At 46.8% G+C, this 21,150-nt stretch overlaps 1 protein-coding gene across 1 annotated transcript in view; it reads left to right on the top strand.

The window, feature by feature from the left end:
• Positions 1–377: 377 nt before the first annotated feature.
• LOC120054333 (rho GTPase-activating protein 39-like) overlaps positions 378–21,150 on the top strand; it is a gene marked incomplete at its 5' end in the record, with an annotated part of 41,291 nt that continues 20,518 nt past the window's right edge. The window contains 10 exons of the mRNA XM_039001745.1: positions 378–386; positions 3,120–3,544; positions 11,853–12,222; positions 12,473–12,739; positions 12,906–13,670; positions 16,564–16,728; positions 16,954–17,139; positions 17,731–17,803; positions 18,030–18,170; positions 20,100–20,173. Of these exons, the coding sequence (XP_038857673.1) occupies positions 378–386; positions 3,120–3,544; positions 11,853–12,222; positions 12,473–12,739; positions 12,906–13,670; positions 16,564–16,728; positions 16,954–17,139; positions 17,731–17,803; positions 18,030–18,170; positions 20,100–20,173 (2,475 nt within the window). The remainder of the gene's footprint in view (positions 387–3,119; positions 3,545–11,852; positions 12,223–12,472; positions 12,740–12,905; positions 13,671–16,563; positions 16,729–16,953; positions 17,140–17,730; positions 17,804–18,029; positions 18,171–20,099; positions 20,174–21,150) is intronic.

Genomic DNA, 21,150 nt, shown 5'->3' with positions numbered 1-21,150 from the left:
ACACGGGGTGTGTGGCGAAGTCAGGTAGGAGACCTGCGCCAACTTCCCGTGCCTACCGTGGAGAGCGAGAGTACGGGCAGACACCGTGTTATGCGGAAGAGCGCACGGTGTCTCCTGTACGTGTACATAGCCCAGTGCGGCTTACTCCACCTCGCCGCACTGGCATGGCTACAGTGAGCATCCAGCCAGGTAGGGTTGGGCAGGCTCGGTGCTCGAGACCTGTAGTGCGTCTCCATGGTCCGGTCTATCCGGTGCCTTCTACAAGCACCAGCCCTCCTGTGGCAGCCCCACGTACCAGCCCTCCTGTGGCAGTCCCTCGCACCAGTCCTCCGGTGCCAGCACCACGTACCAGGCCTCCAGTTCCAGCACCCCACACTCGCCTTGAGGTGCGTGTTCCCAGCCCGGTACCACCAGTTCCGGCACCACGCACCAGGCCAACTGTGCGCCTCCAGGGTCCAGTATGCCCTGTTCCTGCTCCCCGCACTCGCCCAGTGGTGCGTGTCCCCAGCCCGGTACCACCAGTTCCGGCACCACGCACCAGGCCTACTGTGCGCCTCAGCAGGCCAGTCTTCCGTCTGTCCAGCGCCGCCTGAGCTGCCCGTCTGTCCAGCGCCGCCTGAGCTGCCCGTCTGTCCAGCGCCGCCTGAGCTGCCCGTCTGTCCAGCGCCGCCTGAGCTGCCCGTCTGTCCAGCGCCATCAGAGCCGCCCGTCTGTCCTGAGCCGCTAGAGTCGTCCGTCAGTCAGGAGCCGCTAGAGCCGTCCGTCAGTCAGGAGCTGCCAGAGCCGCCCGGCAGTCAGGAGCTGCCAGAGCCGCCCGCCAGTCAGGAGTTGCCAGAGCCGTCCGCCAGTCAGGAGCTGCCAGAGCCGCCCGCCAATCAGGAGCTGCGAGAGCTGCCTTTCAGTCCGGAGCTGCCTTTCAGTCCGGAGCTGCCTTTCAGTCCGGAGCTACCCCTCAGTCCGGAGCTACCCCTCAGTCCTGAGCTACCCCTCAGTCCGGAGCTGCCCCTCAGTCCGGAGCTGCCCCTCAGTCCAGAGGCACTCCTCAGTCCAGTGGGGCCCTTTATTAGGGTTCCCAGGCCAAGGTCGGCGGCGAGGGTCGCCGCTCAAAGGACGTCACTGAAGCGGACAAAGACAATGGTGGAGTGGGGTCCACGTCCATCGCCAGAGCCGCCACCACGGACAGATGCCCACCCAGACCCTCCCCTATAGGTTCAGGTTTTGCGGCCGGAGTCCGCACCTGGGGGGGGGGGGGGGGGGTACTGTCACGTTCTGACCATAGTTCTTTTGGTTTTTCTTTGTTTTAGTATGGTCAGGGCGTGAGTTGGGGTGGGCAGTCTATGTTTTCTGTTTCTATGTGGGGTTTCTTGTTTGGCCTGATATGGTTCTCAATCAGAGGCAGGTGTTAGTCATTGTCTCTGGTTGGGAACCATATTTAGGTAGCCTGTTTTGTAGTGTGTTTTGTGGATGATTGTTCCTGTTCGTGTGTTCCTGTTTTTTCTGTGTTCACTAGTTCGGGACTGTAGCTTCGTTGGTTTTTCGTCAGTTTATTGTTTTTTGTTCATTCTTGAAAAGTATTCTAATAAATATAGATACGTACCACGCTGCGCACTGGTCTTCCGATCCTTCCTACTACTCCTCGTCAGAGGAGGAAGACGAAAGCCGTTACAACGATCATATCCTTTGTTATGTTGATGTTGATGTTGAGTGTGAGGTTATTTTCCTGACACCACACTCCGAGGGCCCTCATCTCCTCCCTGTAGGCCGCCTCGTCGTTGTTGGTAATCAAGCCTACCACTGTAGTTCCGTCTGCAAACTTGATGATTGATTTGGAGGCGTGCATGGCCACGTAGTCATGGGTGAACAGGGAGTACAGGAGAGGGCTGAGAACACACCCTTGTGGGGCCCCAGTGTTGAGGATCAGCGGGGTGGAGATGTTGTTTCCTACCTTCACCACCTGGGGGGCGGCCCATCAGAAAGTCCAGGACCCAGTTGTACAGGGCGGGGTCAAGACCCAGGGTCTCGAGCTTAATGACGAGATTGGAGGGTACTATGGTGTTAAATGCTGAGCTGTAGTTGATGAACAGCATTCTTACATAGCTATTCCTCTTGTCCAAATGGGTTAGGGCAGTGTGCAGTGTGATTGTGATTGCATTGTCTGTGGACCTATTGGAGTGGGTCTAGGGTGTCAGGAAGGGTGGCACTACAGAGGGTAGTGTGTATGGCCCAGTACATCACTGGGACCAAGCTTCCTGACATCCAGGACCTCTATACCAGGCAGTGTCAGAGGAAGGCCCAAAAAGACTTAGACTCCAGCCACCCTAGTCATAGACTGTTCTCTCTGCTACCACACGGTAAGCGGTACCGGAGTGCCAAGTCTAGGACCAAAATGCTCCTTAACAGCTTCTACCCCCAAGCCATAAGTCTGCTGAACAATTAATCAAATGGCCACCTGAACTTTTACACTGACACGCCCTCCCTCCGTTTGTTTTTTCACTGCTGCTACTCTCTGTTTATTATCTATGCATAGTCACTTTACCCCTACCTACATGTACAAAATAACTTGACTAACCTGTACCCCCGCACATTGACTCGTACCGGTACCCCGTGGATATAGCCTCGTTATTTTTATTGTGTTACTTTTTATTTTAATTTTACAATTTTTACTTTTGTTTATTCAGTAAATATTTTCTTAACTCTTTTCTTGAACTGCATTGTTGGTCAAGGGCTTGTAAGTAAGCATTTCACGGTAAGGTCTACAGCTGCTGTATTCGGAGCATGTGACAAATAAAATGTGATTTGATTTGAGGTTGTCTGTGTGTTATGTGGTGTGGCCTGGATAATGCAGGTTGTTGTCACATCTGACCCATGCAGCTGGCTTCCACAGGAGAGGATAGGAAGAGGCAGACTCACAGCTGTAGAGAAGCTCAAATCTCGAAGCCAAAGTCATGTTTGCGAAGAGGCTCATATAAGCTTTACACTATAGAATTAGGAATTAGAATAAAATAGTAATAGGAATTAGAATAGTAATAATTTCCTGGGCCTATATCATCACATGATGCTATAGTACAGTTGTATTCATCTCTTGTCTATTCTCCTCTGTCCCCCTCTGCAGGTTGGAGTGGGTGGAGATCATAGAGCCACGCACGCGGGAACGCATGTATGCCAACCTCCTCACCGGAGAGTGTGTGTGGGACCCCCCTCAAGGGGTACGTATTAAGAGGACAGGGGACAACCAGTGGTGGGAGCTGTTTGACCCCAACACCTCCCGCTTCTACTACTACAATGCTTCCACGCAACGCACTGTCTGGCACCGCCCTCAGGCCTGTGACATCATCCCCCTCGCCAAGCTACAGACGCTGAAGCAGCACACGGATGTTCCCTGCCCGGTAGGGGGAGGGACAGGGGGAGAAAGAGGGGGGAGGACGTCAGCTGATAACAGCCCGGGAAAGAGCAGTGCGGTCAGTAGAGAGGGGAGCACCTCATCTTCACTGGACCAGGAACTGACCGCATCAGAGAAACAGGGGAACAGAGAGGAGTCAGACAGGTAACTACATACACTACACTTCCCCTGACCATGACCCGACCACAATCTTAACTCTAACTCCACCACAGGGAGGAGGCAGAGGGGTATCTAAGTCTTATACAGAACCATGACCACAACCACAAATCCTGTAGGTTCTCTGACATTCTATTTGCCCATCTCTCTCTCTCTCTCGCTCCATCTCTATCTCCCTCTCTCTCCTCTTTGTCCTGTAAATGTGTTCTCTGCTCTTGTCTCTGCCAGAGCTGACAAACCAGCTATCCTCTCACACACACACACACACACACACACACACACACACACACACACACACACACACACACACACACACACACACACACACATATACACACACACACACACACACACACACACACACACACACACACACACACACACACACACACACACACACACGCATGCACACACACATTTTCAGTCAGTATGTCCCCTTAAGAGAGGTAGTGTTCAGTGGTTTTGTGTGGTTTTCAGAGTTCATTAATAATGTCAGTGATGTTGGGCAGTGTGTGGTCCAGTACTAGTTGTTCTCTAGGGTTTTTGTGATTCCAGGACATTAAAGAAAGGGACTGGTTTGCAGTGTTTTCATTAAGGACATGGATTAGCCATGGGAGTAGCCTAGAAAAAGTAGCCAGCCAGGGAGTTCCTGGCTGGGGGGGTTCAATGGGGCAATAGAACGAGCTCTATTTTGGTGGCCTCTGGTACAGTGCATTCGGAAAGTATTCAGACCCATAGATTTTTTCCCACATTTTGTGACGTTACAGCCTTATTCTAAATTTGTTTAAATTGTTTGTTTTCCTCATCAATCTACACACAATAAATACCCCATAATGACAAAGCAAAAACTGGTTTTTAGAAAAGTTTGCAAATGTATTACAAATAAAAACATAAGTATTCAGACCCTTTACTCAGTACTTTGTTGAAGCACCTTTGGCAACGATTACAGCCCTAAGTCTTCTTGGGTATGACGCTACAAGCTTGGCACACCTGTATTTGGGGAGTTTCTCCCATTATTCTCTGCAGATCCTCTCAAGCTCTGTCAGGTTGGATGGGGAGCATCACTGCACAGCTATTTTCAGGTCTCTCCAGAGATGTTGGATTGGGTTCAAGTCCGGGCTCTGGCTGGACCACTCAAGGACATTCAGAGACTCCTCCCATCTCCACAGAGGAACTCTGGAGCTCTGTAAGAGTGACCATCGTGTTCTTGGTCACCTCCCTGAACAAGGCCCTTCTCCCCCGATTGCTCAGTTTGGCCGGGCGGCCAGCTCTAGGAAGAGTCCTGGTGGTTCCAATCTCCTTCCATTTAAGAATGATGGAGGCCACTGTGTTCTTGGGGACCTTCAATGCTGCAGACATTTTTTGGTCCCTTTCCCCAGATCTGTGCCTTGATACAATCCTGTCTCTGAGCTTTACGGACAATTCCTTCGACCTAATGGCTTGGTTTTTGCTCTGACATGCACTGTCAACTGTGGAACCTTATATAGACAGGTGTGTGCCTTTCCAAATCATGTCCAATCAATTGAATTTACCACAGGTGGACTCCAATCAAGTTGTAGAAACATCTCAAGAATGATCAATGGAAACAGGATGCACTTGAGCTCAGTTTTGAGTCTCATAGCAAAGGGTCTGAATACTTATGTAAATAAGGGATTTCTATTTCTAACAACCTGTTTTCACTTTGTCATTATGGGATATTGTGTGTATATTGATGAGTAAAACAATTTATTAAATCAATTTTAGGAAAAGTCTGTAATGTAACAAAATGTGGAAAAGGGAAGTGGTCTGAATACTTTCCGATTGCACTGTACATTCTAATCTAATGGCCACCCGTACTATTTACATTGACCCCCCCCTTTGTTTTTACACTGCTGCTACTCACTGTTTATTATCTATGCATAGTCACTTTACCTCTACCTACATCTACAAATGACCTTGACTAACCTGTACCCCCGCACATTGACTCGGTACCGGTAGCCCCTGTATACAGCCTCGTTATTGTTATTTTATTGTGTTACTTTTTATATATATATTGTTTTTACTTTAGTTTATTTAGTCAATTTTCTCTTAATCCTATTTTCTTAAAACTGCGTTGTTGGTTCAGGGCTTGGAAGTAAGCATTTCACGGTATTCGGCACATGTGACAAATTTGATTTGATTTTATTTGATTCCACCCAAAATACACAGCAACATTATTAAATAATTTTATGACTTTACCTCCCAGATTTGGTCAATTAAAATGACAAAAAAATATATGAATTCAGTGTGTTGTTAGTTGTTTGGGATATCATCTAGGCCTATATGATCAGGACTATTTTCTATGTAAAATAACCTTTTTTAACGTTGAACCTGTCTTCTCTTGAGATTAAAGTAATATTTGCAGTTTTACTGCAAGATATGAATTGCCATAATGATGTTTGTTTTTCAGGAGTAAAAACAAATGCTAATACTTTCATGGGGAGGGCCCCCAGACCCCCCGCCAGATTGTGCACCCCCACTTTTATACAAAGTCAGGCTCCCATGAATATCAATGGGATATAGGAGATTGACTTTGTTCAGTACGTTCTACACCTTTTATAAACTAGTCAACACTTGCTGTTCGGTCGTCAATCAAAGCACAATAAATAATTTAATAGGCCAACTCAGTGGCCTATTAAACACACAAAATAAAATAAATGAATGTGCCACAAAACAATAATTAAGTGGATTTCAACTAATTGTTACCACGTACATTACATGGGACGTGTAAATTCACTCACAGGAGACGATGAAGAAGCATCATGCTCTCCCTCCTCTGTGAAAGGAAATTCGACTGCAGCCAACCCTAGCATACAAAAATAAAACGGATACCGAGAGGCGGGACAGACAGCAGACTGACAAACCAGCAGTTTCCCTGTCACCCCTCGCTTTGTGACTGGCAGGCGCCTGTCCTAGATCACCGGAAGATGCATATCGTTAATTCTAGCGGGAGAAGGCTATACAGACTTTTCTGACTTGCGAATTTAAGCTTTTTTTGGGCTCCCTAGTGGCGCAGCGGTTTAAGGCACTGCATCTCAGTGCTAGAGGCATCACTACAGACACCTTGATTCGAATCCAGGCTGTATCACACCCGAACCTGATTGGGAGTCCCATAGGGCAGCGCACAATTGGCCCAGCGTCGTCCGGGTTTGGCCGGTGTAGGCCGTCATTTTAAATAAGAATTTGTTCTTAACTGACCTGCCTAGTTAAATATAGGTTAAAAATATATATTTTTTTTAAATATATGAAAAAAAGCCTAGTTTATTTATGAAGTGGAAAACTGTGGTTTGTCTCCAAGATGGATTGTGGGTATTGACCTTGAGGTCCACAGAAAAAGACAAGGATTCCATTTAGTAACCGTGGAGAAAGAGAGCGAGAGAGAGAGAGAGAGAGAGAGAGAGAGAGATGAGAAGACGTTTGAAGGAAAGACAAAAAGAAGGGTCTGAATTTACTGAAGTGAAGATTGTCTTTGAGCCATCCTATTTCCCACTATGTCACTGTCTGCCCAGTAGTGTGTGTGTGTGTGTGTCAGGATTTCCTTTAGCCGGTAATAGCCGGCTGTATTTACATCTACTGGAAATACCAGTAGATGTAAATACATTTGACCAGTCATGCTTATTGGTCTATAGGTTAATTAGCATAATTTTGTGGAATTAAATTGGTGTGTATGTATACAGATACAGAGTCTATGAGCGGAAAATATGCCAGACAGCGCGAGAGCGCTGCCAGACAAGGTGAGAGCTGTCTGGCAGACAGCGCGAGAGCTCTGCTCTCGTTGCTGCTGGAGTGAAGCATGTGCTTTTATAAGCCCAATCATTGTGTAACAATTCTGAATGCAATCACGTGTTAAAAATAGTTTTGATACCCATGATTAAAAAGAGCTACTATTTTTATTTCTCAACTGGTAATTGAAGCGTGCTTTCCATTCTCCATTCAAGTACATATAGGCAACGGTAGGCAGGCGTGTCACACACCACTTTGCAATGAGCTGGAGGCAGTTTGCATTTTGAAAACTTAAAACATATACTTAATTGTTTGAAACCTGAATGTTTTACTTCATATTATGAGGCATGTCTTACCTTGCTTCAAAGTAAAATCCGATCATAGAAACGGGGAGGCGATTATTTTATAAAGACTTCCATATGTGTTGTTGTATGTGTCGAACTGCTTTGCTTTATCTTGGCCAGGTCGCAATTGTAAATGAGAACGTGTTCTCAATTTGCCTACCTGGTTAAATAAAGATGAAATAAAAAAAATAAAAAAAAAATAAAAAAAATATGCCATTGAAACCAGTAGCCTATTTCTCTCATGTTCTATTGGTTTTCAAATCAACTTTATTTAATTGTTCAGTAGTCAAAGGCACAATCCTAGTTATATTAGTAACCCATGGTAGTTGTTGCATCTTTAGATCTCCCCTCTTTCAAAATCTCAAATGCATATTTTCATCTCGGTCACATGAAACCGCTCGAATGTGCGTTGTGCTTTTGACAACTATGTTTTCCCGCTAACTGCATTATGGAAGGAACATGCGAGTGTAGCCTACTGCCTTGTGTGCAGTGCTGCACTTATAATGTGAAGAAGCAATAGGTTATCAACATTTTAAGCAAGACGTTCTGATCTGTTGCATCAGCCTCATTGTTTTTTAACGTTTATTTAAATGTTTATGTATCCTAGGCCTACTGGTTGTGGGGATCTATCGTCCCACAACTGTCCCAGAGTCTGTTTGGAATAGGCTGTTTCTTTCTCGCACAGAACGACAAGCTGACCAATAGAATAGGTGAATTTGTCCTACTATGGGGGATAGTAGATTGACATAAGATAGTGATGTTGCTGTTTGTTACTCGTCTTGTTGTCTGAAGAAAAGTAAATGTGGACAGTTATTCCAACATCTTCACAGTGTACATTGGAATTCAGTAAGAAGGATGCACATCGCTGCATCCTCAACTTGCATGTTCTGTTAAGATGAATTACCATCATCTAAATGGGATTTCTGTCATTCTGAACACAGTGGTGGACGCCTGAATCAGGTTACGCACCCAATGCATTAGTCTGGTAAATGTCTCAAATGTCCGTTAAATAAAAATGCTGCCGGTCAAATGTCCGTCTCCACATTTTCCTAACAAAAACCCTGGTGTGTGTGTGTGTGTGTGTGTGTGTGTGTGTGTGTGTGTGTGTGTGTGTGTGTGTGTGTGTGTGTGTGTGTGTGTGTGTGTGTGTGTGTGTGTGTGTGTGTGTGTGTGTGTGTGTGTGTGTGCGTGTGTGTGTGTGTGCCAATGCATTGCCATCATCCTAAATATAAAGCGTTCTCTTTATTGAACCACACAGAAGGGTGGTTCATCCCCTCACAGAAATCACACAATGTCTTCTGGATGTTAATACATTTGTCTGTAACACTGTTTATGCAAAAACTGTTATAGTATCATCATTAGGGAGATAGGGACAGACAGATGAGGTTTAGAACTGAGTGGCAGAGAGGAGTTTTCAAATCAAATCAAATTGTCACATGCGCCGAATACAAAAGTGAAACGCTTACTTACAAGACCTTAACCAACAATGCAGTTTTAAGAAAAATACCTAAAGAAAAATAAGAAATAAAAGTAACAAATAATTAAAGAGCAGCAGTAAAATAACAGTAGGGAGGCTATATACAGGGTACAGAGTCAATGTGCGGGTGCACCGGTTAGTGGAGGTTTTTCTGCAGTGCTGTGGAGTTCAGTCTTCCTGAAGGTCCAGCATATTGATGAACAGATCCATAATGCATTGTATACACTAAGCCTGTGTGTGTGTGTGTGTGTGTGTGTGTGTGTGTGTGTGTGTGTGTGTGTGTGCGTGCGTGCGTGCGTGCGTGCGTGCGTGCGTGCGTGCGTGCGTGCGTGCGTCAGATCCATAATGGATGTGGAGAAAGCCAGATCTCACAGCCATCTGGAGTTGATCTTCAGAAGCAGAGAAGCGACAGACTGCAGCTGTCAGCCCAACCTGCCTGCCCTCACCTGAACACATACACATCACACACTCTCTTCTCCATCTCCTGCTGGGTTTGTGCTCATACAGTACGTGTGTCTGATGTCCATCAAATGATGCAGGTGCTCCAAATTCCCCTTTGATTTGACGTAATTTTAAGAGTTGGTTGGTGACAGGTTGGTTGATCACATTGATTGAGTTAATTAAATCATTGCAATGGCTAAAGCCACGCCCAGTCAATACACCTGGTGTTCAACCTTCCTAAGTTCTCCCATGTCACCCCACTCCTCCGCACACTCCACTGGCTTCCAGTCGAAGCTTGCGTCATCTTCAGTCCCTGGTGCTTGCCTACGAAGCAGCAAGGGGAACTGCCCCTCCTTACCTTCAGGCTATGCTCAAACCTTACATCCCAACCGGAACACTCCATTCCGTCACGATCTCTTGGCTCTCCCCTACAGGAGGGCAGCTCCCGCTCAGCCCAGTCAAAGCTCTTCTCTGTCCTGGCACCCCAATGGTGGAACAAGCTTCCCCCTAAAATCAGGACAGCGGAGTACCTGCCCATCTTTCGAAAACATCTGAAACCCTACCTCTTTGAAGAGTACCTTAAATAACTCTCATGGTACCCCCCAGTGTGGAGGGAGAGACTCAAAGGAACATAATTCATTGATTGGATTTATATAGCACTTTTCTACCAACTGAGGAACTCAAAGTGCTTTACACAGTAAGGGGGAGACTCACCTCATCCACCACCAATGTGTGGCACCTACATGGATAATGCACTGCAACCATTTTTGTGCCAGAATGTTCAAAACACATCATTACAGAGGTGAGGAGTGATATACACCAATTAGGAATGAGGGGGATGATTAGGTGGCCATGATGGAATGGGGCCAATTTGGGAACTTAGCCAGGACACCAGGGTTAACACCCCTTCTCTTACAATAAATGTCATGGGATTTTTAATGACCATAGAGAGTCATGCCATCCGTTTAACGTCCCATCCGAAAGACGAAACCCTACGCAGGGCAATGTCCCCTTCACTGCTCTGGGGCATATGGATCGCCTTAGACCAGAGTGCCCCCTACTGGCCCTCCAACACCACTTCCAGCAGCATCTGGTCTCCCATCCAGAGACCAACCAGGCTTAGCTTCAGAGGCAAGTCAGCAGTGAGATGCAGGGTGTAAATTGATTTGAAGGTCAAATGTATAGGAATCATTTATGGCTAGGGAAAGGAGGAACAATGTTCACTTTATCCTGATTTTCTAGGGAGAGAGGGAAAGAGAGAGATATTTAAAGAGCTGGATGGAAGGAGAGAAGACAGGCAAGGGAGTGACAGAGAGGCCAGGAGGGAGAACAAGAGATGATAGAGGAGATGTGGAGAGAGGGAGTGAGGGGGAAAAAAGAGTAGAGGTGGTTTTGTATCTAATGGCTCCCTAGCACAGTGTGGTCTAACCCAACATACACAACCCTGTAATCCTTAATCCTACCCCCTCAATACACACACACACACACACACACACACACACACACACACACACACACACACACACACACACACACACACACACACACACACACACACACACACACACACACACACACACACACACTCAGAGTGTGGAACTATTGAAGCCGAGGGTGGCTAGTGCTGCAATCGATTTCACACTTTCTTCTCTCTCTCTTTCTCTGCCTTTCTCCTTCCCTCACTCCATCTCTATCTCTCTCCCCCTCTCTCCTAAAACTCATCATTTGTATTTCTCTCACAGTTTCTCTCTGTTGTTGGGTGTTCACTGAAAAACACTCAGTATTGTGATACACAGTTAATATATTGCATTAAAACAATCCATAAGAATACAACAATATTTTATGAGAATACCATGATTAGGTTTAGGTGTAGCTTCCCTGCCAGGGTCCAGTTGTACCTGTCTCCTGAGCAGCAGGTCAGGACATTGCTGTCCTGTCTGCTGTGTAGAACAATGGCTTCACACCCTGGTCCCAGATCTCTTTGTGCTGACTTGCCAACTCCTATGGTCATTGTTACGCCACAGGAGTTGGAAAGAGAGCACAAGCAGATCGGGGACCAGGCTAGGGGTTTCACTCCTGTCTCTGACTGTTCTGTTCTGTTCCAACCACTAACTCATCTATGGGAAAGTTGAAATGCTATGCTGTGTCTGTGTTCAAACTTTGTCAGGATTTACTTTGGACACCACACACCAGTAACTGAACAGAATCACACCTGACAGCTCCTTTGTCCTCTGTGCCAAATACATTAATTAACTCTCTCTCTCACTCTACCTCTCTCTGCCTCCCCCCTCAGAACCTCTCCATTCAGATGGAACACAGGTACCAAGGAGCGGATGCTGATCAAGGTGACAGACAGAGAACCCAGCTTCCTCTCTCACCAGGGGAATGGTTACTCCCCCTGCGACCCCCCTACCCTCACCCCCGCACCTGGCACCGGCACCGCCTCCCGTACCCGCCGTTCCTCTGGAGGCTCCACCCCCCATGACACCGGCCCCGACGGCTCTCCAATCCTCTACGTCGACCGTCGCCAGTCGCCCTTCCCGAAACGGGCGGAGCTAGGGGGCGGAGGTACCGGGACACACCGTCGCCCCTCGGCCGACTCACAGCCCCCCTCCCCCCGCTACGCCTACGAACCACCCCTCTACGAGGAGCCCCCCTCGGAGGTACGACACTCCAACATAGTGTCAGAAACACGTTCATAAAACATGTAAAAACACACCTCTTTCAGCTAGTCTATGGTATGCTCTGTGATTGACTCTGTTTTACTTGCCTCTTTGTGTCTTTCCCAGTGTCCCTGTGTGATCGGTCTTGTTATGATTGATTTTAATTGCACTAGGATTTGATTGTCGCCTGTCTTTTCTATGTGCAGTTTCTACACTTTTTTGGGACACTTATTGTTTTTTATGATTCTAGTACCAGCCCCCGCCCATCTACGAGGAACCGCCCACGGACGTGATGCACCACCTGGGCTCTGACTGCTCCTTGCTGTATGGCACAGGGAAGTCCCCGGCCCGGGGAAAGCCCTCCTCGGCGACGCCCCTCTATCACTCTCCCAAACAGAGCCACTCCCCCTACGGCCAGCTGGTGCTGACCAGACAGAAGTGTCCAGAGAAGACCCAGAGTCTGGAGTACAGCCCTGCTGGGAAGGAGTATGTCAAACAGCTGGTCTACGTGGAACAGGTAGGTAGTCTAGAGGTTAGAGAGATAGGCCAGCCACCGGAGGGTTGCCGGCTCGAATCCCATGTCTGACAGTAGGACGGTAACTGGAGGGTTGCTGGCACCAGTTGGACATTCGTGTACATTATACAATAAAGTCATCTTCTTCCTCCTCCCCCTCCTCCAACAGTCCTCCTCCAGCCCACGTTCTAAGACAGCCGACCGGCTCCTTCACTACGGGACCTCCACGGCCACCCCATCCTCCATGGGGGGGTATGGGGGCTCCTACGGAGGCTCCTACACCCTCCAACACAGCCAGAGTCTGATACGGGACCCCCGGCTGCTGCTGGACTACGGGAGCGAGGAGGGGGGCGAGGGCGGAGGCCAGAGGTTGCTCTACGAGGACTCTATGTCCTGGTGCTCCAGTCAGCACCACTCCCTCTCCCTCTCTGGGTCTACAGGTGGAGGGGGCTTCTCGCCCGGGGGGAACCGCAAACGCAAGACCCGGAAACCCTCCCTGCCCCAGGAGCTGGGGAGGTGTGGAGGGGGTGGTGGTGTTGGGGCGGACTGGGAGGAGGGGCCGATGTCGGGGACCCTGTCAGAGGCAGTGTTGAACCAGGCCAGGCTGGCGTGGGAGGCCCAGCAAGTGATGAAACAGAGGAGCAGTTGGGAATCAGCCCCGGGGGAAGGGGGCTCGGCCAGGGGCTCTAACCAGGGAGGAGGGTCTAAAGACGGGTACGAGAGCGATGGGGCGGTGCCCCTGCCCCTGCCAGGCCCAGTGGTGAGGGCGTTTAGCGAGGACGAGGCGTTAGCACAGAGCGACGGGCACCACGGGCATTACCACTGGAAACGCAGCACCTTCGACAGACTGGGCTTCCCTCAGGCACTGCTGGAGAAGAGCCTGTCTGTACAGACCAACCTGGCCTCGCCTGAACCCTTCCTACACCCCTCACAGGTATCCACACACACACACACAAACACACACAAACACACACACACACACACACAGTCTGTCAGTGCAGAGCAGACTCTAGCTCTTATATTCTATGTCGCCGTGTGTGTGTGCGTGTGTATGTATGTGTGTGTGTGTGTGTGTGTGTGTGTGTGTGTGTGTGTGTGTGTGTGTGTGTGTGTGTGTGTGTGTGTGTGTGTGTGTGTGTGTGTGTGTGTGTGTGTGTGTGTGTGTGTGTGTGTGACTTCGAACTCTAGCTCATCTTCTCTGTCACAGAGCCACGCCCTAGCTGCCATAGGTCCATTAATGTTTTATCATGTGCAGAATCAGATCATTATTTTAATGGGGTGAGATTGGTTTATGTAATACCAGTTGTTGGAACCAAAATTATTTTCCAATCGTTTTGTTCTGAACAGAGTAATGAATTTTTTCGTTCCGTTCCACTATTCTGACCAGTAACATAAAGTTCTGAACTGGTTTGAACCAAAAAAAAGTCCAGGTTTATATTGTTCCTTCTGTTCCTTTTTAAACCTCTGAAATTGTATTTTTTTTACATTTAGCTTGACATTAATTTACTTTACCAAGTATACAGTGTGGATAGAGCAGCTTGCTAGGGAGTGGGCAAGCTAAAGCTCAGTGAGTTGTTTGAGTGATGGAAAGACAAGTGTAGGGGGCGAGATACAACTGACATTTTGCGGGTGGGAAGCGAGAGAGGGTGGAGGAGGACGCTTGGCTTGAAGCGCTGGGCATCTTGTGTTGACATGCATTATCTGAATTAGGCCCACAGAATTATGCCCAGAGTGGCTTCTATGAAGGAACTTTGAATGTCTTTGAACATCAGAGATTTAATATTGGACCAAAGCTTGGTATCTAGCTAACAAGCTTGTGTGTGCAGAGCGGTACCAGAATTTATAACACCTCTTACCTTTTTGTAGTTAATACATCCAATGTAAAATGTGATAACTGTAGTACACCTAACTGGCATTTAAAAAGTTAATCCATTCTTCTCTAATTAAAAATTGCTCTCCCTATCTTCTGAATCACGCTTTTAATGTCAGTAGGCTACAGCTGTGCTTTGGAGGGGGAGGGGCTGCTAGACTACACGCACACACTCTGGCAAAGATTTTCAGCTGGCAGACAGCAGGCAGGCAGACAGAAGGCAGGCAGCCAGACACTGGATGAAGTTTCTGATTGAAAGACGGAGGGCTTTGCATAGGCACTTAGTTGTGTTTTTTGTGGGACCAGAGTGTAAAATAACATTATTAACCGGTTCCCATTCTTTTCAAATAACGGTTCTGTTCCGGAACAGTATAGATCACTTTCGTTCCCGGTTCTGATTCTGTTCCGTGAATATTTATATTTTTTACAGTTTTCTGTTCTGTTCCCTGAACCGGTTCCAACCCCTGTGTAATATCCATACTGCTGCTATTGCACTTACCTACTGCCACTTAGACAGGGACTTACCTGGACTCTCTGTACCAGATAGGCTACACACAAACACGTTATGTTCTTCTATCCTCGTGGGGACCCAAAACATTTTTCCATTCAAAATCCTATTTTTCCTAACCCCTAACCCTGAACCTAATCCTTACCATAACCTTAACACTAACCCAAATCCTAAACCTAACTCCTAACCCTAATTGTAACCCTAACCCTAAACCTAACCCCTAAGTTTAAAAATAGCCTTTGTCCCCACGTATTTCCTTGTTTTGCTATCCTTGTGGGGACTTTTGTTGATTTTAGGTCCCCACAAGGATAGAAAACCAACACACATAACACACTGCCACGTACCATCACTTAGAATGTAGGCACAGATCACCGGACTACAGGACTGATCTAGACTCACTGTACCAGACAGGCCTACACTCACTTAGACACAAGCATGTACACACACCCATACACACACACACACACACACACACACACACACACACACACACACACACACACACACACACACACACACACACACACACGCGCGCGCGCGCACACGCGCACACACACACACACATCCCAACACATGCACAGAAAGGCATTGACACACCAGGCCATAAACAAAGGCACACAGAGACACGTCACATGCTCCCACACCTCTCTTTGGGTGCTGCTGAATGTGTGAGACAGAGTGACAGCAGGTCTTCTTTAAGGTGTGAAGAGAGATGGGAGCTATGCCAGAGAAGGATGGGAGCCTGTGGGGGGAACTACAAGCCAGATTTATTCTGCTTCATATGTGCAACCCTGCCTACAGTACCTCTTTTTCCCATCACTCCATCCCTACAATTATCCATCCTTTCTCTAACTCGCTCCATCTCTTTCTCGCTCTTTCTCTCTCTCTCTCTCTCTCTCTCTCTCTCTCTCTCTCTCTCTCTCATTATATCTACCATCACATTGTAAGAAATGCACAAACACACCCACACACACACATACACACTTAACTTAGCCCTCACATAAGAGAAATCTGCCCCCATCTCAACCATCAGAGAGAAAGAGGGTGGAAGGGAGAGATAGACTGGTGGGGGGTGAGAGAGAGAGAGAGAGGCGGAGATAGGCAGTTAGGGAGAGGGAGAGATGCGGGGGTTAGTGGAAAATAGCAGGCCTGAAAGTGCTTACCAAGGAATACAGTGCTACTCAAACTCAGAGCAAAGAGAAAGAAAGAAAGAAAAAATGAGACGTTAAAGGGAAAAATGATGTCAGTCTGTCCTCTACTCTCTCTTTACTCACAGCATTCCCTTTTAACATCATGTGTTTGTCTACTGCTACTGTTTCTCTCTCTTTCTCTCTATGTCTCTCTCTCTCACTCTCTCATTCTCAACCTCTCTCTCCCTCTCAACCTTACTCTCGTTTTCTCTCTCCCTCCCTCTCTCTCTGTCTCTCCTTCTCTTCCTCTCTCCCTCAGTCGGAGGATCTTGGAGCATGTGCTCAGTTCGAGGCGAGTCGGAATGCTCGGAACATGATGCCTAGCGCCAGCTGTGGAGTGTTCCCAGAATTCACCTTGAGGAAGCCGTCCTCCGAGACCGACATCGAGAACTGGGCCTCCAAACACTTTAACAAACACACACAGGTACACCCACACACACTTAACTTTACACTTTAACAGACACTGATACATTACAGACACACACGGCGCTTTACAATTTAAAATACACAGGAACAGTCACACTCTCAGTACTCACTGTCTCACACAAACACATCTATATAATATCTAGTATAACTAAAGCGAAATATTCACCTATCACTCCTTCCTCCTCTTCCTTTCTCTCCCCCTCCTCCTCTTCCTCCCTCTCAGGGTCTGTTCCGGCGTAAGGTGTCCATAGCCAACATGCTGGCGTGGAGCAGTGAGCCAATCAAAAAGCCCATGATCGTGACGTCAGACCGTGCGGTGAAGAGAGAGGCGGTGGAGATCTTTAAACTCATCCAGACCTACATGGGAGACCGCCGGGCCAAGACTGACCCGCTCACTGTCGCCCTGGAGGTCTGCAGGCTCTCTGATATCCTTATGTCATATCCCAAATGGCACCCTATTCTCTATATAGTGCACTACTTTTGACCAGAGCCCTTATGGACCCTGGTCAAAAGTAATGCACTAAAAGGGGAAAGGGTGCCATTTTGGACTCAGCCATTGTCTCCCCTTCTGCAGCCATGTGTCATTTTATGTGCTTTAAGCTTCAATTTATCTTCAGTTTCTGATTTTGTGCATCAAGGAAATAAACATGACTTAATGATTCCACCCCCCCTCATTTCCTCTCTGTCTTTCTCTCTCTCTTTCGCGCCAAGACTGGCCCCCTGAACATCGCCCTAGAGGTCTGCACAGACCCTTTTATTATCCCTCTCCGTTCTCTGCTTCTATCTACTTGTTCATGTCTCTCTTTGAATCTACTTTCACTGTGTTGCTTCTCACTTCTCTACTTTTTTACTCTGTTATTTTATGCATTTATGCTTCAATTTTCCTTCAGTTTATTAATTCTGCACATCATGTAAACATATGTGACTTTTAATAATTCCCTTCTCTCCCTTCTCTGTCCTTTCTCTCTTTCTTCTACCCCTCCCTCTCTTTTCTTCCCAGGTGGCAGTGCGTGGTTGGAGCAGCCAGGGTCTTCGTGATGAACTCTACATTCAGCTGTGTCGTCAGACTACAGGTACACACACAGACACACACACGCTCACACACACAGACACACACACACACACGGCCAGCTTTACCCCTGAACACACACAGCTACGTGCACACACACTGTATAACACTAACAGTGTGTAAACTACTGGACACATAATTAACAAATCTATTCATTCATTAGACACAGGCTTGATGCGCAGTCAACCTGAAGTCAAATGAACACTAACCTCATCCACTACTTCTCACAGAGAACTTCCGCTATGATAGTCTGGAGAGGGGCTGGGAGCTCATGGCTGTGTGTCTGGCCTTCTTCCCGCCTACACCTCGCTTCCACTCCTACCTGGAGGGATACATCTACAGACACATGGACCCCCTCAACGATACTAAAGGTGGGATGAGAGATAGTGTGTGAAGTGTGTGGTTACGTGCATGTGTGTGTGGTGGCTAGCTGGCTGTGGCTATGCATTTTAATGGCGCACACAGACGTTGAGACTGGTGTTTTGTGGGTACTATTTAATGAAGCTGCCAGTTGAGGGCTTGTGAGGCGTCTGTTTCTCAAACTAGATAGTCTAATGTACTTGTCCTGTTGCTCACTTGTGCACCGGGGCCTCCCACTCCTCTTTATATTCTGGTTAGAGACGGTTTGCTCTGTTCTCTGTTGAAGGGAGTAGTACACAGCGTTGTACGAGATCTTCAGTTTCTTGGCAATTTCTCACATGGAATAGCCTTCATTTCTCAGAACAAGAATAGACTGATGAGTTTCAGAAGAAAGTTCTTTGTTTCTGGCTATTTTGAGCCTGTAATCGAACCCACAAATGCTGATGCTCCAGATACTGAATTAGTCTAACGAAGGCCAGATTTATAGCTTCTTTAATCAGAACAACAGTTTTCAGCTGTGCTAACATAATTGCGAAAGGGTTTTCTAATGATCAATTAGCCTTTCAAAATGATAAACTTGGATTAGCTAACACAACGTGCCACTGGAACACAGGAGGGATGGTTGCTGATAATGGGCCTCTGTAAGCCTATGTAGATATTCCATTAAAAATCAGCTGTTTCCAGCTACAATAGTTATTTACAACATTAACAATGTCTACACTATATTTCTGATCAACTTGATGTTATTTTAATGGACAAAAAATGTGCTTTCTTTCAAAAACAAGGAAATGTCTAAGTGCCCCAAACTTTTCAAGGGTAGTGTATACTTAAGCAATAAGGCACGAAGGGGTGTTGTATATGGCCTATATATCACGGCAAAGGGCTGTTCTTATGCACGACGCGATGCGGAGTGCCTGGACACAGCCCTTAGCCGTGGTATGTTGGCCATATATCACACACTCCCAGGTTGCCTTATTGCTATTATAACTGGTTACCAATGTAATTAGAGTAGTAAAAATAAATGTTTTGTCACACCCATGGTATACGGTCTAATATACCACTGCTTTCAGCTAATCAACATTCAGGGCTCGAACCACCCAGTTTATAATATAGTTTTTACTATAGTAATATTAGTGTTTATACTATAGTAAACTTTACTACATAAACTTTACTGTTTATGTGATGTCCACATAAACACTACAGTGAATACTACAGTATACTTCTGTAAAAAGTATACTATAAATATAGTAATACTACAGTATTTAGAGCATAGTATACTAGTATACTTTTCATATGGGTGTCTACTAATTCATTTTACTAGATCATTTTGTTGTCTGATTGAAAGGAGGTTCTCCCTCCACCTCTCCTCTCTGACCCATATTACATCTATCTGCACTGCAGTCTCTCTAAGGGGAGAGTCCTGGACATCAGTTCAGTCTTTTTACATTAGTGTAGGGTAACTGGTAACTGCTAGGACTGTTACCTCAGTGAAATCCTGCTGTTGTGTGTATGTAACTATGTAGAGAATAGGAACTTGATGGTTGAACATTGTGTCAGTGTATGTGTGTTTGTGTGCGTGTGTTCTTGTAGGGTCAGGAGGGCAGTGGCCTGGAGCAGTATGGTGTGTTTCCAGAATTAGACCAGTGTTACCCTCCAGCAATGAACTATTGTGTGTGTGTGTGTGTGTGTGTGTGTGTGTGTGTGTGTGTGTGTGTGTGTGTGTGTGTGTGTGTGTGTGTGTGTGTGTGTGTGTGTGTGTGTGTGTGTGTGTGTGTGTGTGTGTGTGTGTGTGTGTGTGTGTGTGTGTGTGTGTGTGTGTGTGTGTATTATCTCTGTTTCCTTCCTGTACCAGTGTTTTGAGTTCACTTCTCTTCGGTAATTACAACACGTTACTGTATGATCTAACGACTAATCTCTGTGTGTGTGTGTTATTTTTCCAGGAGTGGCGATCAGCGGCTATGCCAAATACTGTTACCGTAAACTGCAGAAGGCTGCTCTGACCGGAGCTAAGAAGGTCTGTGCTCGGTTATTCCCTGTTTTTTTCCTCTTCTTTCTAATCTTCCTCTCCTGGGATGTCTGTCTGTTGTCTCTGTACCTGGCGGGGCTGTGTCTGGGGGGCAAGTCTGCTTGTCTTCCTCCCCTGTTAGCCGTAGCGCAGTTAGCGCAGGGTTAGTTAGCTAGCTGTTAATTGGCTGAGAGCACAGTAACCAAGGGGAGTAACGAGATCTATGTCGTTAACTACTAGCCATCCCTACGGCAACAACACACGCCACTTAATTAACACCCCTCCTCATGCACGCCACACACACACACAGACAAACACACTCACGGATACGCACACACACACAAAGAGACACACTGTGCACACCCTGATAACACGGCGTACCCCACCGCCATCTGATTAAGAATTCCATATCGGAATGCTCCCAGGGATGGGAATGGGAGGGGAATATGGGGCACAATGACATGCTACTTACACACAACACACACACACACACACACACACTACACACACACACACACACACACATTCAACGGTATGTCACCGTTGACTTGTATTGCTTTAGGCTCTTATTTTTTGAATATTAATAAGTAGATCAATCAAATGTATTTTTGAAGCCCTTTTTACATCAGCAGATGTCACAAAGTGCTTATACAGAAACCCAGCCTAAAACCCCAAACAACAAGCAATGCAGATGTAGAAGCACTGTGGCTAGGAAAACTCCCTAGAAAGGCAGGAACCTAGGAAGAAACCTAGAGAGGAACCAGGCTCTGAGGGGTGGCCAGTCCTCTTCTGGCTGTGCCGGGTGAAGATTATAAGACTACATGGCCATTAAGGCCAGATTGTTCTTCAAGATGTTCAAACGTTCATTGATGACCAGCAGGGTCAGATAATAATAGGTGAATGAGAGGATAAGCTAAGTGTGTGTATTTGTCTTAATTTAGTTATTGTTTAAGCAAGCGGTGTACAAAATGTAGTGTATTATTAAT

This window comes from Salvelinus namaycush, chromosome 10 (assembly GCF_016432855.1).
Source record: "Salvelinus namaycush isolate Seneca chromosome 10, SaNama_1.0, whole genome shotgun sequence".
NCBI lineage: Eukaryota > Metazoa > Chordata > Actinopteri > Salmoniformes > Salmonidae > Salvelinus > Salvelinus namaycush.
Note: the sequence above shows the minus strand (reverse complement) of the source record. Positions and strands in the feature narration are given on the sequence as shown.